Here is a 19684-nt window from a genome sequence, read left to right as displayed (position 1 = left end):
TGTTCGTAGTGATGCTTTCTAAGGCCCACCTGACTTCACATTCCAGGATGTCTGGCTCTAGGTCAGTGATCACACCATCGTGATTATCTGGGTCATGAAGATCTTTTTTGTACAGTTCTTCTGTGTATTCTTTTCACCTCTTCTTAATATCTTCTGCTTCTGTTAGGTCCATACAATTTCTGTCCTTTATCGAGCCCATCTTTGCATGAAATGTTCCCTTGGTATCTCTAATTTTCTTGAAGAGATCTCTAGTCTTTCCCATTCTGTTGTTTTCCTCTAATTCTTTGCATTGATCGCTGAGGAAGGCTTTCTTATCTCTTCTTGCTATTCTTTGGAACTCTGCATTCAGATGCTTATATCTTTCCTTTTCTCCTTTGCTTTTCGCTTCTCTTCTTTTCACAGTTATTTGTAAGGCCTCCCCAGACAGCCATTTTCCTTGTTTGCATTTCTTTTCCATGGGGATGGTCTTGATCACTGTCTCCTGTACAATGTCACGAACCTCAGTCCATAGTTCATCAGGCACTCCATCTATCAGATCTAGCCCCTTAAATCTATTACTCACTTCCACTGTATAATCATAAGGGATTTGATTTAGGTCATACCTGAATGGTCTAGTGGTTTTCCCTACTTTCTTCAATTTAAGTCTTAATTTGGCAACAAGGAGTTCATGATCTGAGCCACAGTCGGCTCCTGGTCTTGTTTTTGCTGACTGTATAGAGCTTCTCCGTCTTTGGCTGCAAAGAATATAATCAGTCTGATTTCGGTGTTGACCATCTGGTGATGTCCATGTATAGAGTCTTCTCTTGTGTTGTTGGAAGAGGGTGTTTGTTATGACCAGTGAATTTTCTTGGCAAAACTCTATTAGTCTTTGCCCTGCTTCATTCCATATTCCAAGGCCAAATTTGCCTGTTACTCCAGGTGTCTCTTGACTTCCTACTTTTGCATTCCAGTCCCCTATAATGAAAAGGACATCTTTTTTGGGTGTTAGTTCTAGAAGGTCTTGTAAGTCTTCATAGAACCGTTCAACTTCAGCTTCTTCAGCATTACTGGTTGGGGCATAGACTTGGATTACCGTGATATTGAATGGTTTGCCTTGGAAACGAACAGAGATCATTCTGTCATTTTTGAGATTGCATCCAAGTACTGCATTTCGGACTCTTTTGTTGACCATGATGGCTACTCCATTTCTTCTGAGGGATTCCTGCCCGCAGTAGTAGATATAATGGATCTACTTTGACTGTATCTACTTTGACTGATCTACTTGACTGTTTGACTGTGTGGATCACAACAAAGTGTGGAAAACTCTTCAGGAGATGGGAATACCAGACCACCTGACCTGCCTCTTGAGAAACCTGCATGCAGGTCAGGAAGCAACAGTTAGAACTGACATGGAACAACAGACTGGTTCCAAATAGGAAAAGGAGTACGTCAAGGCTGTATATTGTTGCTCTGCTTATTTAACTTCTATGCAGAGTACATCATGAGAAATGCTGGGCTGGAGGATGCACAAGCTGGAATCAAGATTTCTGGGAGGAATATCAATAATCTCAGATATGCAGATGACACCACTGTCATGGCACAAAGTGAAGAAGAACTAAAGAGCTTCTTGATGAAAGTGAAAGAAGAGAGTAAAAAAGCTGGGTTAAAATTCAACATTCAGAAAACTAAGATCATGGCATCTGGTCCCATCACTTCATGGGAAATAGATGGGGAAACAATGGAAGTAGTGAGAGACTGTTTTTCTGGGCTCCAAAACCACTGCACATGGTGACTGCAGCCATGAAATTAAAAGATGCTTGCTCCTTGGAAGAAAAGCTATGACCAACCTAAAGAGCATATTAAAAAGCAGAGACATTACTTTGCCATCAAAGGTCCATCTAGTCAAAGCTATGGTTTTCCAGTGGTCATGTATGGCGGTAAGAGTTGGACTGTAAAGAAAGCTGAGCGCTGAAGAATTGATGCTTTTGAACTGTGGTGTTGGAGAAGACTCTTGAGAGTCCTTTGGACAGCAAGAAGATCCAACCAGTCCATCCTAAAGGAGATCAGTCCTGGGTGTTCATTGGAAGGACTGATGCTGAAGCTAAAACTCCAATACTTTGGCCACCTGATGCGAAGAGCTGACTTATTGGAAAAGACCCTGATGCTGGGAAAGATTGAGGGCAGGAGGAGAAGGGGATGACAGAGAATGAGATGGCTGGATGGCATCACAGATTCGATGGACATGAGTTTGAGTAAACTCTAGGAGTTGGTGATGGACAGGGAGGCCTGGCGTGCTGCGATTCATGGGATCGCAAAGAGTCAGACACGACTGAGTGACTGAACTGAACTAAACTGTGGGTGTGTGTCTGGTAAGACCTTTTTATTGTGAGTAACCAATTGACAAAGTGTATCAAGCCCCACCCAGACTAGTGAGTGGGGCACTCTCTGCCCCCTTCTGATGTCCGTGTCATCACAGACGCTTTCTCCATCCCTTTTTCACTGTAATAAAACGTGTCACATAAAGCTCCAAGTGCCTGAAAGCCTTATCTCTAGTTCTGAAGCTAAAGTCTCTTCTTTGGCTATCACGAATCCAACACTGTTCACCATAAACTAGGCCTCACAGAGCACTGGGTCTTGGGGGAAGGGCTGAGGAGTTACCAGAATCCTCTGGGTGTCTGGCTTATTTAAAGGAGGGATATTAAAGGATATGACAGGTGGCCTTGTGGACCAGTAGGATGAGACTGGATTCAGGGCTCCTTTGCCTACAAATGAAACAACACAGTCCAAATGGTTTAAGCAAAGAAAGGGAATTTGTTGACTCAAGAAACTATTGAAAAGTCTAGAGGAAAGTTGATTTTCAGGCATGGCCAGGTCTGGTTCATTTTGATGGAGGCAGGGAAGATGAGGAAGGAAGGGAGAGAGGTGGGAGTAGGAAGCGGTTTTAAGTGCGGTGACTGGGAAGGGCTGGAGCTGGGTTAGACCCCCTGCTTCAAACTCAGTGCAGCCACTCAGGGAAGTTCCTTATCTTATCCATGTCTCAGCTGCCTTCCTGAATAGGGGCTCTGTGTTGATTCGTTGAGATGACGGTGTCAAATGTCCAACAGAAAGAATAATAGGATTGTTGTGAAGAACGAAAGAGTTAGCTTTGAGGAAGAAAGCTCTAAGGAAGCTCTGAGAACAGTAGCCCGAATGTAGGAGGCTCTTGCTAAACATTAGCCAAGATGATGGCTGCTGTGGTTTTGGAACTGCTGCAGCCACTGCTACTTTGCAGGCTGCTCTGTTTTGCAAACTGACTCCAGTGAAGGACCTTGGGCTAGTTGTCTACACAGAACTAGAGTTTGTGGACTTCCCTGGCAGTCCAGTGGTTATGCTAATGCAGGGGACATGGGTTTGATCTCTGGTCTGGGAAGATCCCACATGCGGCGGAACAGCTAAGGCTGTGTGCCACCGCTAGTGAGTCCACGTGTCCACAGCTCATGCTCTGCAACAAGAGAAGCCACTGTGACGAGGAGCCCACGCCCCACACCAGAGAGTAGCCCGCACTCATTCCAGCTGGAGAGAATCTACATGCATCAGCGACAACCTAGTGCAGCCCCCTCAAAAAAAAATTATACATACATGCATACAGGTGGCTCAGACGGTAAAGCGTCTGTCTACAATGCAGGAGACCCGGCTTCGAGCCCTGGGTTGGGAAGATCCCCGGAGAAGGAAATGGCAATCCACTCCAGTACTATTGCCTGGAAAATCCCACGGAAAGAGGAGCCTGGTAGGCTACAGTCTATGGGGTTGCAAAGAGTCAGACATGACTGAGTGACTTCACTGAACTGATGTAAGAATGAGACTTTGTTTCTTCTGGGGATTCTGAAGCCAAGGAACTGGAAACCAGTCTCCTCCAACAGTGGCTGGCCTGAGATCCAATTCCATGTTTTCCTGTCCAATCCCATATTTGAGCAGAGGCAACCTGGCCACCATTTCCCTGGTCCTGACATCTGGGCAGCCTCACCACAGATTCAGGCTGGCTCTCAGGAGGGCTGGGGCAGGAGTGCAAGAGGTCCTCCACTCCTTGGCCTGTGGCATTGCCTCATTTTCCAGGTTTTGGAGGGGCTGAAGTTGATGGTGGGATTCTTCAGCAACCAGGAGCCTGGACGGCTCCTGTATTAGGTCATGAACTTTGGTTGCAAGCAACAGAAACTGACTCTGGCTATCTAAAGAAAAAAAAAAAAAAACAATTGTAGGGAAGGAAACAGAGCTCACTGAAGAACTAGTGGCTCAAGGGTCAGAGCTACGGGGACCATCTGCTTTGTTGCTACCACTTTAAACACTCATCCCTCCTTCATCACTAACTCCAGATTGCAGTTCTGGAAAAGATCATATGATCTGTATCGTGTGACTGCTTCAGCTGAAACGGGAGGTCTGTGGAGGAAGGACCAAGCACCCTAACTGGTGTAGTGGTTGCCGGTGGGACCCTTCCTTGGCTGAGGTTAACCACAGAGCAGTTTCCCCAGCAAGAGAGATGAGGGATCCACAGGAGGGGCCGTTGAATGTAACAAAGTCAGAGGAAAGAAGACAGACAGTCCTGTCCTCTCTGAGCAAAGAGGCTCTGATGGTGAGTTTCTCAAGCACCTTGAAAGATAGGCTTTCCTGCTTGTCCATGCAGACATGCTGCTAAGAAACTGTGAGGCAGTGAGAAGCGTAGCTTTAAAGTCAAACTGTAGGTTCAACTTCTGGCACCTCACTCACTCACTTGTGACCTTAAGGTTGGTCAGGCATCTTAAGGACTTGGGTTTTAACTCTTTAACCTGTGAAATGGGGATAATTATTCAGTAGTTCCCATATGGTTGTTTCTAAGATTAAGGATAATTTAGGAACTGTGGGCTCTGATTACCACTTCATCTCTGACATATTGGGCTCTATTTGGGGGGAAAATCACAGGGATTTTCTGAGCCTCAATTTGCCATGCATGAAATGGGAGTGAGAACTTAATCTTTGGTTATCAATCAGACTTGATTTTGAGCCTGACTTTTTTATGAGTGTTGTTACAAGACTCTGGGCAAGTTATTTTGCTGAACTTGAAGCAGCCCAGCTAAGGGGTCCGGTGCAAGCCCAGGCACAGGATGGATGCTGTGTCGGTTCCGAGGGCTGCTGTACCAAGGAGCCACAATCCCTTGTTCCTTAAACAACTCTCGTGGCTCAGACAGTAAAGAATCCGCCTGTAATGTGTGAGACCTGGGTTCAATTCCTGGGTTGGGAAGATCCCCTGGAGGAGGTCATGGCAACCCACTAAAGTATTCTTGCCTGGAGAATCCCATGGACAGAGGAGCCTGGCTGGCTACAGTCCATGGGGTCACAAAGAGTTGGGCACGACTGAGCGACTAAGTACAGCACAGCACACGGAGTCCAAGTCTGGTCTGTTCCCTCCACGACAGGCCAGTAAATCAGGAGACGAAGTGTTGAGGCAAGAATAGCAGCTTTATTTGGAAAGCCAGTGTCCAAGAAGATGGCTTGCTAGAGTCTTAAGGTGCCCTCTTATTGGGGTCTGGATGCTAGTTTCTCTTCTAGAACAAGAGGAAGACGGAGTGAGGAAGTAAAGTAAAAAGGCCACGGTGGTGGTGTTAGTTGCTACCATGGACTGTAGCCCGCCAGGCTCCTCTGTCCATGGGAGTCTCCAGGGAAGAATACTGGAGTGGGTTGCCATTTCCTCCTCCAGGGGATCTTCCTGACCCAGAGAGCGAACCCTGGTGTCCTGCATGGTAGGCAGTTTCCTGCATTGCAGCTGGATTCTCGACCCACTGAACCACCAGGGAAGTCCCCAAAGGCCAGAAGTCTTGCAAAATATCTCCTGATTTGGCCAGCCTCAGGAAGGGGATGTACTAATTTCTCCTTTCCTGTGGCCAGTCCCAGATGGGCAAGGTTAGGGTGTTTCCTTGTGAGCTGAACAGAGGCAGAGGGGCCGGGTTCTGGAGGCAGGCTGCCATGTATGCTCACAGCTAGAGACCGCACGCTTGCAGTGGCTGCAGTGACAGAAACACCAGCAAGCAAAGGTTAAAGAAACACATCCGACACGGAATCAGATTCTGTTCTTCCCTGTCACAGTACTAGAAACTTCTTGTCTCATACCGTTCTGGAGGCTACAAGTCCAAGATCAAGATCTCAGCAAGGCTGGTTCCCGCTGAAAGCCCTGAGAGAAAGTCTATTCCAGGCCTCTCTCCGAGCTTCTGGTCACTTTCTGGCCATCTTTGGCATTCCTTGGCTTGTAGAAACATAACCCCTTTCTGCCTTCACCTTCGCGTGGCTGATCTTCTGATGAATCTTCATGGTGTCTTTCTTCTAAGCGTGTCTGTCTCCGTGACCAGTTTCCCCATTTTTATAAGGACACCAGTTGTATTGGATTAGGACCCACGCGGATGACACCTCATTTTAATTTGATTATTTTCGTAAAAATCCATTTCCAAATAAGGTCACATTCTCCTGAATGGAAAGGAAGTCCAAAACAGAGGGTATGTATATATATATCTGATTTGTTTTGCTATATAGTAGAAACTAACACAGCATTGTAAAGCAACTATACTCCAATAAAACTTAAGTTATTAATAAAGCAAAAAATAAATAAGTTCACATTCTGAAGTAGTAAAGATTAGGGCTTCAGCCTATATTTTGGGGGGAAGGGAGACACAATTCAACTTTGTACCCATTGGTTTCCCTTTTTCATCAAAGTTCCTTATCAAATAAGATTAAATATCTTGTTCAGTACCTGGCACAGAGCAGACCTTCGATAAATATTTGTTGTGTAAATGCACCAATGGATCTTAGATTTCATGGTGTCCTGAATTCTCAGAGAGTTCCCTACTGACTCAAGAAATAGTCTCCTTTAAGAAAGTGACTTCAAGGTCCCCAGGCAAGAATATAAAGTTCATGTGAACAGCTCCAGATTCAAGAGCACCGATCTAATTTCTCTTTGAATGTGCTCCATGCTCTCCCCATAGCCTGAGAGACGGCAGGAAGGTCCTTCATTCCTGGAAATATTTTCCATTGCTGCAAAGAATTCATTGTTCCAGCAAAGACCGCAACGCTCCTTCCGGTCATTTGAGAGAGCTTCCAGTGATGAACGGGTGCTGTAGGCTGAGATGGGAACCCGGCTGTAGGTAATGGGACAGGCGACCTTCCACAGGCTTCTAGCCCTGGCACCCCTGAGTCCCCCAGCCAAAGGGGGAATGCCACCTCTTCTTAATTTTTCACCCTTCAGGCCATGGGCTCACATACGTTGTTGTGCTTACAACGTGACCAGGAGTGCTTCATCTGGATACAGTAAAGTGACTCAAAGTCTAAACTCTGGAATTCGACTTCTGCTGTCTGGCCTTGGCTCCACCACCACCTTACTGTGTGATCTCGAGCAAGTTACTCAACCTCTCTCTGTGCCTCAGCATCCCTATTGGTAATTTGGAGTTAATTAATAATAGCACCTACCTTATTGCAGAGCACTGAAGAATTGATGCTTTTGAACCATGGTACTGGAGAAGACTCTTGAGAGTCCCTTGGAATACAAGGAGATCAAATCAATCAATCATAAAGGAAATCAGTCCTGAATATTTATTGGAAGGACTGATGCTGAAGCTAAGGCTTCAATACTTTGGCCACCTGAGGAAAAGAGCCAACTCATTGGAAGAGACCCTGATGCTGGGAAAGATTGAGGGCAGGAGGACAAGGGGACAATAGAAGATGAGATGGTTGGATGGCATCACCGACTCAATGGACATGAGTTTGAGTAAGCTCTGGGAGTTGGTGATGGACAGGGAAGCCTGGCATGTTGCAGTCCGTGGGGTCGCAAATAACTGAAGACGACTGAGTGAATGAACTGAAGCGAACCTTGTAGCAGATGTGATATCATATGTAATACACTTCTCTCAGTGCATACAGACCATGTTAGGGGTGATTGTTTTCTTATATTACTGAAGACATTGCTGATGTTGAGGCTGGTTAGTGGAGGAGGTAAATTCTAGTGTCCAGGTTCTTTTTTCTTTTAATATTTATTTATTTTACATAGCAGCCAGGTCTCAGTTGCAGCACGTGGGATCCAATTCCTTGACCAGGGATTGAATGCAGGTTCCTTGCACTGGGAGTGAGGAGTCTCAGTCACTGCACCATCAGGGAAGTCTCTAATGTCCAGGTTTTAATCCATGTCCTTATTAATAAGATTGAATAAAATAGAGTCTGTACTCATCATTCCCGTTAGGGCTTTCTAGAACTCAATCCATTTCTCTTTGTCTTCCCTCTTTCTTCTTTACTTTCTTACAATCCTAAATGCTCAACCATGGATTTTTTTTTTTTTAAAACTAATTTCCAGACAACTCTATGAAACCTGTTTCATGGATAAGGAATCTGAGATGCAGCGAGGTGCGGTGACTTCTGAGTGAGAAAGCTAGAATTCAAGCTAGGTTATGTCTGACTTTAAGGCCACAGAATAGGGAGATGGGGCTAAAGGGGGTGGAATTTGGCTTCTCCCTGCAATTCCTGTCCAACCTGAGGACGTAAGCATACAGTCAGCCACCAGATTGGCCTGTTCTGGACGACTCTCCTACCCTGGACGGGCTTCTCCACCCCATTACCAAAGCTGGGCCCCTGCTCTCTGTCACACTGAACAGGCCCCATGGAACCCAAGGGGTTCAATGACTGATGAGAAAGCCAGGCTGTTGGGACATGGGATTCTCATTCAGTAGCACTTAAAAAAAAAAAAAAAAAACAAGTAACTACAATGTTGAGATAGTTTCAGGTGGACAGAGAAGGTATTCACCATACATATATGTGTATCCATTCTCCCCCAAGCGCCCCTCCCATCCAGGCCATCACGAGCTTTTTGTTTTCTGTTTTTCAATGTTCATTTATTTATTTAGCTGCACCAGATCTCAGGTGAGGCATGTGAACTCTTATCTGTGGCATGTGGGTGTTAGCTCCCTGACCAGGGAGTGAACCCAGGCCCCTTGCATTGGGAATGCAGACCACCAGACCACCACAGAAGTCCATCCAGCAGCACTTTAAATGCCCAAGGAGCCCCTGGCAGGTGGGTGGCACCCTTCCCTACTGCTGCTGCTAAGTCACTTCAGTCGTGTCCGACTCTATGCGACCCCATAGACGGCAGCCCACCAGGCTCCCCCCGTCCCTGGGATTCTCCAAGCAAGAATACTGAATTGGGTTGCCATTTCCTTCTCCAGTGCATGAAAGTGAAAAATGAAAGGGAAGTAAAACACGGCTCAGAAAAGTTCTGTGAGTCTGGCTGGCCACACCCTGGGTCTGAGCCTGGCTTTGAGCCCCGGCCCGCCTCTCTGGTTCCTTCCACTCACATCCTTTCACAGCACCGCCTGTCTCCTCTGTTTCTCTCCAGGGCAGCCTGGGCTGACATCAGCTTCTTGTGCTATCTCTCCTCACACTGCCAGGAGCCGAAAGGTACTCAAGGACCAGGTGGGCTTCAGGACGAAGGCACAGAAATGTCAGGACAGAGGACACACTGGTGGGGTCTTTGTGCCAGCATGGCTCCTTCAGGGGAGGCTGGCACTGGGTGGCAAGAGTAAGGAAGGCCAGCCCATTTTTCATTTCTGTTCTTTCTCTTTAGCATAGACAATAGATGCTAGAATTCCCTGGCCTCCCTGAAGACTCCAGAGGGTAGTTTCCTGTCCGCCCCGCAAGCCCGCTAGCAGTGACCAGCTTCCTGGCTGCTTTGGAACTGCATGCAAAGGAGGCAGTATACTGGAGCAGAAATAACCCTGGGTTCATTTCCTAGGGAGCTCTGGCAGTGGCTGGCTGAGCAACCTTAGGCAGGTGAATTGACTTCTCTGATCCTCAGTCTTCTCTTCGGCATGGTGGTCTCTCCTTAGTAAAGTTGTCGTGAAGATTCAACTAGATAACGGACACAGAGCACTTAATGTAGTGCTTGGCACATGGTAAGCGCTCGGTAAACTTGAGCTCACCATTACTTTGGTAGAAATGGTGTTGTTATTAGTGATGGAAACCTTGGTGGAGGGTCCAAGATCAAGGTGGAATGGGAGTAGAGGTGAATGAGGAAAGAACGTTCTTTCCCTAACCTACTGGCTACCCTCCCAAGCTGCACATGCCCCAGGCCAGTTCTGGAAATGCCGAAACAATTCTTGTCATTTATTCATCCTGGGGAGACAAGGTGTTCTCCAGGCCCACTTGGCCTTGGCTTAAAAGGATGGGGACACCCACACACCCTCACTCATGCCCCCTCCCAGTACCTGGAGTTAACAAAGCGTGGGTGTCACAGAGTTGCCCTGAAAGCACCTTATAAGAAAAAAGGAAGATTTTGTTTGCAGATTGCAAGAGCTAATTGCATACAGACTTATACCCTGACTTTTCTGTATGTGACTCCAGAGAGGCTGTGGCCCTTGTTCATTGTTCGGGAGCCCAGCAGTGCCCTCAGCTTCTGGGTTTCAGGAGACTTAGGAATAGTCCAGTCCTACTAGCTCGTTTTGCGGGAAATGAAGCTCAGAGAGCCAGAAGGCCCAGTTCAAGAACACAAATGCAGCAACTGTCAGGAAAGGGGGCCCGGGAGGGATGATGGATTGGACTCAATGCGCCCTTCTGAGGTTTCAAGTCTGCCTCTCAACTGTGGGGTCTTTGGAAGGATATCATGCGACATCTCCCATCTTTCACCCCCCTGCACCCCGACGGGTCCCCCTGGCTGGTGCCTGATTCCAGAAGCCACGGAAGGTCATTCCCTCCCGCAGAAGTCTCCTCTCTGTTATGGAGCAGAAATGGCCAAGAGAAGACGTGAGAGCCTTTCAGATGACTGTGGCTCCCTGGGTGAGGTGGGAAAGACGGGGTTATTGGAGAGGACCATTGTATTTATGGGGCCTCTTATCTTTACGACAAAATCTCAACTGGGCATCGGGATGCAATAAGAAAGAAAACAACAACTGTAAAGATTTGGTTCCAGAGTGTGGGATTGAGCGCCTCAGATGGGAAGCTGGACCCACCGATGAAGGGGAGTCCTTTTAACCCTGAGATTCTCTGTTGTGTTAGGGCCTGATGACATGCAGCTGAGAAATCCTGGTGGAGCTGCTGGGAGCAATTCCCAGACCCACCAGGGTTCTCCCCACTCCTCCCCAACTCAGCCAGCCAAATGTGGGCATCCCCCGGCTGCAGCAGGACTATCACTGCTCTGCACAATTTCTTCCTCTCCATCCCTGGGAGCAGGTCAGTGGGAGACCTGAGCCACCAGGACCTTTGGAGAGGTGAGATGGGCATCAGACAGACAGCATCAGGGAGAGCACAGGAAGACTTCCTGTGGGCTCTGACTTCCCAGGAGGGAAGATATGGCACAGCCTGAAACAGAAACAAACTACCCAATCACACAAAATCAAACCGAAAGAAAGACAGAAAGAAAAAACTCAGAGAAATTGCAAAAAAAAAAAAAAAAAGGAGTTCCAGTTCTATTTGTTCTACAATACCAATAATATTTGGAATACTCTCATCCAGGTATAGAAAGAAAAGTCAGGGGCATTGGACTAAAAGGAACAGGAGACCCCCTTCCTTTGTCCCGTTCAAGTAGTTCGTTCCCCAGCCCCAAAGAGTTTATTAATAGCTATGCTATATCCACGGCAGGGGTGAGTCTATTGTCCAAAAGCACAGTTCTTGACCCAAGACAGCCGTTCTGGCTTTGGCTGGCAAGTCCAGCGGGCAGTTACTCTCCCAAGGGAGCCGGCCCGCTGCATAACCGCTTCCTCTGTTCACTGTGATGGTAAGCGGGCCGCAGCGGCAGAAGGGACCCCCGACTCCGCCCGGTCAGAGCTCACTCAGGAGATGGAGGCGATCTCACTGGGTTTCCGCTCTCTGCAGAAGAGAGTCCTGGGGGTGGGCATGCAGCCGTCCTGCTGGCCAGGGTGAGAGCAGAAAAGCAGAGCCAGCAGCAGGGCCAGGGTGACGAGGAAGCTGAGCACCCACCGGATGACGCCGGGGTAGATGAAGGGCAGGATGAGGATGATGAGCAGGACCAGCAGGAGCAGGTGTGCGGCCAGGCGCCGGGCCGCCGCGCGGTTGGTGGTCACCGCGTCCTGCTCCTCCTCTCCGGCTTCCCTGGGCTGCCCTGCTGTCAGGGTGGCAGGGTTCGCCAGCCCCTGAGGGCGGAGCGGCACCTCCAGGCCCGGCCGGGCTAGCCGCTCCAGCACTTTCTCCTGGTCGCGCAGGGTGCAGACGAGGCCCCCGGGGACGGCCGTGACCTTGCGGCACAGAGGGCAGGGGATGGACCAGGCGTCGTCCTGCACGCACAGCAGCAGCTTCAGGCAGACGGCGCAGAAGGCGTGCTGGCAGCCCAGCAACTTGGGCGGCCGGACGCCGCTGTAGGGCTCCCGGCACACCAGGCACTCCAGGTCACCCTCTGTGGGGCCGCCAGGACCTCCATCGCAGCCCGCGGGGTCGGAGGGGGTGGCTTTTTGGCAGACCAGCTGGGGCTGCTGCGGGATCTCAAGGCAGGCCATTCTGGGCACCCGGAGCCCCCAGGACGTGGCAGCTCACCGCCTGGGCATCCACAGGCAGAAATCGGTGGGTGTTGCTGGGACCTGAAGGCTGTCTGGCCGCAGGCTGGCTGGCTCGAGTCTCCTTCTCCTCCTTCTAGTCTTGAGCCGTCTGCCACCACTCTCCCAGGGCTGCTCAGCTTGTTTCTTGGCTCACGTTGTCCCTTCAGTTATTATTATTTCTTTCCTTGAAACCTAGGGTTAATCAGTAACTCTCCGCCCGGAGACTTTGAATTGCCTGATAGAAGGGCCATGGGGGCAGGGAGGGCCAGTGCGGGAATCAGGATTTTCCTGTTGAGGCCCGTGCGTCATGATTGCCCGCAGGACTACCGCTTGTGAGCTTCAGGATATATTAGAATCACCACCACCACCACCCCATCCCAGGAATCTCTTTGTTTAGAAAAAAATTTATTTAGGGCTAAGTCAGGTCTTGGACTTCCCTGGTGGCTCAGCAGTTAAGAATCCCCCTGCCATGTAGGAGACATGGGTTTGATCCCTGGATCAGGAAGATCCCCTGGAGAAGGAAATGGCAACCCACTCCAGTATTCTTGCCTGGAGAATCCCATGGACAGAGGAGTCTGGTGGGCTACAGTCCGTGGGGTCGCAAAGAGTCAGACACACAGCTCAGTGACGAAACGGCGTCAGGTCTGAGCTGCAGTGTGTGGGTTTTCTCTCTCGTTGCAGTGCTTGGGTTTAGTTGTCCCACAACATGTAGGATCTCAGTTTTCCAACTGGGTGTTGAACCTGAATCCACTGCAGTGGAAGGCAGATTCTTAGACCACCGGGGAGGTCCTCCCAGGAACCTTTCAAAATACAGGTTTCCAGGTCCCCAGACCCAGAGATTCAGCAAGGTCTGGATGGAAATCTCAGAATTTGCCCCATTTATAAACGTCATCATGATTCTAACCCAGGCGGATTGCGGGGACCCCCAATTTGAGAAACATTGCCATGGGTGGATCTCCATGAAAGGTTTTGGATGTCAGGATCAATGGGAAAAAGTTTGCACTTTGAGCTTATTTGCAAGCAGGCCGCCTTGTGAAGAAGAGAGAAGTGATGGGAAAAGTATTCTGAGTGTCTGGGGGAGAAAGCCCAGCCAAACCCAGTAAAACCCCGACAGCTCATTGGTATTTATCACCTGTCAAGGCCATCCGTTCCTTTACCGTCATAGCAGTTGTATTAACCGTTCTTGATTCCTGAGCTGTGCACGTCACAGACCTAACAATAGGTGTGTTTGCTGTGTGCCAGACACACTGCAGACCCAGGAGTAACACGAACAGCTGCTGTTTATTTGAGCCTCCTTGGAACTGAGCCTCGTGACAGAGTCCTCACCTATGATCGCCCTGCAGCTTGGCACAGCCCTGGAAGGACGGCGCTGTGGAGGCCTGGAAGCAAAGGCGGGGTGTGGTCAGGGCAAGCCTGCTGGCCGCCCGCCAAGGGGCCTTCCGTGGGGCCAGAACCCTGGGGATCTACCAGCATGCATGTCGGGTTCCCAGCTTCTTGGGTCCAGGAACTCAATCTCATCTGTTGGTGTGGAGGCAACTGGCCTTCAGGCAGCTGACTCCAGTTAACAGGACTCATGTGGGACTGACAGATACACACTGTGTGGAGGTTAAGAAATCCTGATTCCTGGGACTTCCCTGGTGTCCAGTGGTTAGGACTCCATCCTCCCAATGCCGGGGGTGCTGGTTGGATCCCTGGTTGGGGAATGAAGATCCCACATGCCGCTCGGTGCTGTAAAAACAAGCAAATTGTTGTTGTTGTTCAGTCACTAAGTTGCATCTGACTCTTTGTGACCCCATGGACTGCAGCATGCCAGGCTCTCTTGTTCTTCACTGTCTCCCAGAGTTTGCTCAAATTCATGTCCATTGAGTCAGTGATACTATCTAACCATCTCATTCTCTGCCTCCCTCTTCTCCTTTTGCCTTCAACCTTTCCCAGCATCAGGGTCTTTTCCAATGAGTCATCTCTTTGCATCAGGTGGCCAAAGTATTGGAGCTTCAGCTTCAGCATCAGTCCTTCTAAAGACTATTCAGGGTTGATGGCTTTTAGGATTGATTTGTTTGATCTCCTTGCTGTCCAAGGGACTCTCAAAAGTCTTCTCCAGCACCACAGTTCAAAAGCAAACAACAAAAACTCTCAACTTCTCCCCCATCCCCTGCCATGATTCCCATAGTGGGAAAGAATATGAAAAAGAAAAAAATTATATGTATGTATAACCGTATCACTTTGCTATACAACAGAAGCTAACAAGACATTGTAAACCAACTGTAACAAACAAGTTAAAAGCTAGGGGGAAAATGTGATTCTGTTGCTTTGCCCCGAATATCAGAGAGTGGGGTGACATGATCCACTTCCTCAAAGGAATCTCACCGAGGCCGTGCTGAATCCAGAAGCATGAAGCTGGCCCGCTGTTCCTGCCGCCTGCCGAGGTCCACAGGGTCCAGCTCCTCTGACTCAGCGCGGTCCCCACCCCATGGGGCAGGCCCTGCTCTCCTGCCTCAGGCTCCCCGGGCCCTCTGTCTCTGAAATCCACTTCTCCACTCTCTACCCCCTGTCATCACATCTCTTCTCCTTCACCTTTGACGTGACAGTTATTTCTTTCTACTCTGCTGCTGCTGCTAAGGCGCTTCAGTTGTGTCCGACTCTGTGCGACCCCATAGACAGCAGCCCACCAGGCCCCCCCGTCCCTGGGATCCTCCAGGCAAGAACACTGGAGTGGGTTGCCATTTCCTTCTCCAATGCATGAAAGTGAAAAGTGAAAGTGAAGTCGCTCAGTTGTGCCCGACTCTTAACGACCCCATGGACTGCAGCCCACCAGGCGCCTCCGTCCATGGGATTTTCCAGGCAAGAGTGCTGGAGTGGGGTGCCATTGCCTTCTCCATCTTTCTACTCTACTGTCCCCCAGATCAAGCTGAAGGGTGGCTCAGATCTAGCATGTCTCCTCCCCAGGCCCAACATCCATTTCTCCTTCCACAGTGGCCTTTTTTTGGGGGTAACTGCTGCTCTTCACTCGCATTCTGTGTGATTTGCCCCTCTGCAGGAGTGGGGAGGTGATGTAATTCAGGGCAGGCCAATCAACATATTCACCCTACTGGCTAAAAGAAGTGGTTCAGACTTCAGAGTGTGAGCTAAGCCAAAGCAATGAGATTCAACTCTGGGACTTCTGTTGGAATGACTGACAAGTTTCTCTTTCCAAGCTAGAGGATAGAACCCTTAGTTTCCAGGACCACACCCTGTGGCACAAAAGAAAAATGAGAAAAGAATCAGAAAAAGGTCTGATGACATTGAATGCCTAGACCTAGCCATACCTGAAGCCAGAACTCTTCGGGTTTTTTGTTTTGTTTTGTTATAATAACCAATAAAATCCACCTGGATGTTTATTCTTAAGTCAGCTTGAGTTGGATTTTTTTTGTCCCTTGTAAGGAAGGGCAAGTCATTTGAGTAACATAGCAATAGATGAAGAAAAGAGGCCTTCAAATGCTTTCTGACACGGACAACAAAGTGTACACGGCCAAGAGAGAACTAAGGCCTATGGGTTACTGTGCCAGAAAAGACTTTGTGTCTCTTCACTGCTTTGACCTGCATTATATAAAGCTCCTTTCTGTTTGCTAGACCCTAGGGAGGGTTGAGATAGGAGAAGAAAGAAATCTGTTGAGCTGCTTTCATTTATAATAAGAAATAGAAAATCAGGTGGACAGCACAGTTCAGCCAGCCTGGTCGGTGACGCCCCTCTCTGCTAGCCAGCCCTGTGTATGGGCTAAGTCGCTTCAGTCATGTCCAACTCTTTGTGACCCCATGGACTGTAGCCACCAGGCTCCCATGTCCATGGGATCTCCAGGCAAAAATACTGGAGTGGTTGCCATGCCCTCCTCCAGGGGATCTTCCCGACCCAGGGATTGAAGCTGCTTCTCCTGCGGCTCTTGCATCAGCAGGCAGAGAGGTTCTTTACCACTAGCACCACCTGGAAAGCCCCTAGCCAGCTCTGAGTGAGAGATAGGAGCTCACTTCTGTCCGACTCTTTGCGACCCCATGGACTGTGGCCTGCCATGCTCCTCTGTCCATGGAGTTCTCCAAGCAAGAATACTGGGAAGCCAAATAATAATCAGGAAGGTAGCTGGGTGAAGTTCAACTCAGACCAAGGGAAGTAATTTGGGGTTAGTGTCTAAAGAAGAACTTTGATGTTGTTGGGCAACCACTGTGAAGAAAACATATATTGAGTATAATAACTCAAGTATTATAGAAATATATAAAGTAGAAAGTGAAAGTTCATAAAGGCGCCTTGGAGTAACCATTTATACCGGTTTTATAGTTAGGCATCTGGCTCCCATCACTTTACTAGCTGCACGACTTCTGACAAGTCTTCTCAACTTCACTGAAGCTCAGTTTCTCATTTTGATAAAATGGAGACAATAACTCTGTAGGAAACTGTGGAAGATTACTTCCGCTGACCCCTCCATGAAACCCTGCTCAGGGCAGACTGAGTAATTTACACACCTTGCTATGCAGCTGACCTCAGTGTAACGGATCTCACATGGGGGTACAGAGAGAAGGCGTTCTGATGATCTGCTTAGCCAGTGTTTCTTAAAGAGAAGTGAAAGAGGGCAGGACCTGGGGCCTAGTCTGAAGAGGGGGATGCCAAATGGGGGCTGGCATTGACATATATACCCTGCTATGTGCAAAATGGGCTTCCCTGGTGGCTCAGCAATAAGGAATCTGCCTGCTCATGCAGGAGATGTGGGTTTGAGCCCTGGGTTGGGAAGATCCTCTGGAGAAGGAAATGGCAACTCACTCCAGTGTTCTTGCCTGGGAAAGCCCATGGACAGAGCAGCCCAGTGGGATATAGTCCATGGAGTTGCAAAGAGTAGGATACGACTTAGCAACTAAACAACAACAATATGTAAAACAGGTAACTGATGAGACCATACTGGATAGCACAAGGAGCCCCACTCAGTGCTCTGTGGTCGCTCAAATGGGAATGAAATCCAAAAAGGGGGATATACACATATATATGGCTGATTCCATCCCCGAGAAAAAGAAACGCAAAAAGGGAAAACGGCTGTCTGAGGAAGCCTCACAAATAGTTGGGAAAAAAGAGTAGTGAAAGGCCAAGGAGAAAAGGAAAGATTTATCCATCTCGATGCCTAGTTCCAAAGAACAGCAGAGAGAGATAAGAAAGCCTTCCTAGGTAATCAGTGCAAAGAAATAGAGGAAAACAACAGAATGGAAAGACTGGATATCTCTTCAAGGAAATTAGAGATACCAAGGGACCATTTCATGCAAAGATGGGCACAATAAAGGGCAGAAACGGTATGGACCTAACAGAAGCAGAAGATATTAAGAAGAGGTGGCAAGGATACACAGAAGAACTATATAAGAAAGATCTTCATGACCCAGACAACCACAATGGTGTGATCACTCACCTAGAACCAGACATCCTGGAGTGTAAAGTCAAGTGGGCCTTAGAAAGCATCACTATGAACAAAGCTAGTGGAGGTGATGGAATCCCAGTTCAGCTATTTCAAATCCTAAAAGATGATGCTGTGAAAGTGCTGCACTCAATATGCCAGCAAATTTGGAAAACTCAGCAGTGGCCACAGGACTGGAAAAGGTCAGTTTTCATTCCAATCCCAAAGAAAGGCAATGCCAAAGAGTATTCAAACTACTGCACAATTGCACTCATCTCACACACTAGCAAAGTAATGCCCAAAATTCTCCAAGCCAGGCTTCAGCAGTATGTGAACAGAGAACTTCCAGATATTCAAGCTCAATTTAGAAAAAGCAAAGGAACCAGAAATCAAATTGCCAGCATCTGTTCAATCATAGAAAAAGTGAGAGAATTCCAGGAAAACATTTATTTTTGCTTCATTGACTACGCTAAAGACTTTGACTGTGGGGATATCAACAAACTGTGGAAAATTGTTTAAGAGGTGGGAATACCAGAGCACCTTAGCCTCCTGAGAAATCTGTAAGCTGGTCAAGAAGCAAGTTAGAACCAAACATGGAGCACTGGACTGGTTCCAAATGGGGAAAGGAGGCTGTATATTGTCACCCTGCTTATTTAACTTATATACAAAGTACATCATACGAAATGCTGGGCTGGATGAAGCACAAGCTGGAATCAAGACTGCCAGGAGAAATATCAATAACCTTAGATTTTCAAATGACACCTCCATAATGGTAGAAAGAGAAGAGGAACTAAAGAGCCCCTTGATGAAAGTGAAAGAGAAGATTAAAAAATCTGGCTTAAAATTCAATATTCAAAAACTAAGATCATGGCATCTGGTCCCATCACTTCATGGCAAATAGGTGGGAAAACAATGAAACAGTGACAGACTTTATTTTCTTGGGCTCCACAATCACTGCAGATGGTGACTGCAGCCATGAAATTAAAAGATGCTTGCTTCTTGGAAGAAAAGCTATGACCAACCTAGACAGCATATTAAAAAGCAGAGACATTACTTTGCCGACAAAGGTCCATCCAGTCAAGGCTATGGTTTTTCCAGTAGTCACGTATGGATGTGAAAGTTGGACCATAAAGAAAGTTGAGTGCTGAAGAATGGATGCTTTTGAACTGTGGTGTTGGAGAAGACTCTTGAGAGTCCTTTGGAATGCAAGGAGATCAAACCAGTCCATCCTAAAGGAAATCAGTCCTGGATATTCACTGGAAGGACTGATGCTGAAAGCTGAAGCCCCAGTACTTTGGCCACCTGATGCGAAGAACTGACTCATTAGAAAAGACCCTGATCCTGGGAAGATTGAAGGCAGGAGGAGAAGGGAATGACAGAAGATGAGATGGCTGGCATTACCAACTCGATGGACATGAGTTTGGGCAAACTCTGGGAGTTGGTGATGGACAGGGGAGGCCTGGCATGCTGCAGTCCGTGGGGTTCCAGAGAGTCAGACGCTACTGAATGACCGAACTGATGGCTGATTCACTTCGCTGTTACAGCAGAAACTAACACAGCATTATAAAGTAACTGTACTCCAATAAAATTTTTTAAAAAAGAAAATTGAGTCCTTCCAAATCTTCAAATAAAATATAATTTTAAAATTTCTGTGCAAATGTGAACTCATTAATTCTCAGTAAAACTTTTTTTTCCGCCCTTGGTATTGCAGTTTCTTCCATCCTGTGCTTCACACAGCCCTGGGGGGTGTAAGGAGTTTGAGCAGGACATCCTCAGTGA

The 19684-nt window shown here is 48.0% G+C and overlaps 1 protein-coding gene across 1 annotated transcript; it reads right to left on the bottom strand.

The window, feature by feature from the left end:
• Positions 1 to 11418: 11418 nt before the first annotated feature.
• Positions 11419 to 12512, bottom strand: RNF186 (ring finger protein 186). The gene is given in 1 exon segment (NM_001035311.2): positions 11419 to 12512. A coding segment is annotated over 1 exon segment (681 nt). The 5' UTR covers positions 12465 to 12512; the 3' UTR covers positions 11419 to 11783.
• Between the last annotated feature and the right edge of the window lie 7172 nt (positions 12513 to 19684).

The sequence above is a fragment of the Bos taurus genome, chromosome 2 (assembly GCF_002263795.3).
Source record: "Bos taurus isolate L1 Dominette 01449 registration number 42190680 breed Hereford chromosome 2, ARS-UCD2.0, whole genome shotgun sequence".
Classification (NCBI taxonomy): Eukaryota; Metazoa; Chordata; class Mammalia; order Artiodactyla; family Bovidae; genus Bos; species Bos taurus.
The sequence above is the reverse complement of the archived record's forward strand: the minus strand, read 5'-3'. Positions and strand labels throughout refer to the sequence as shown.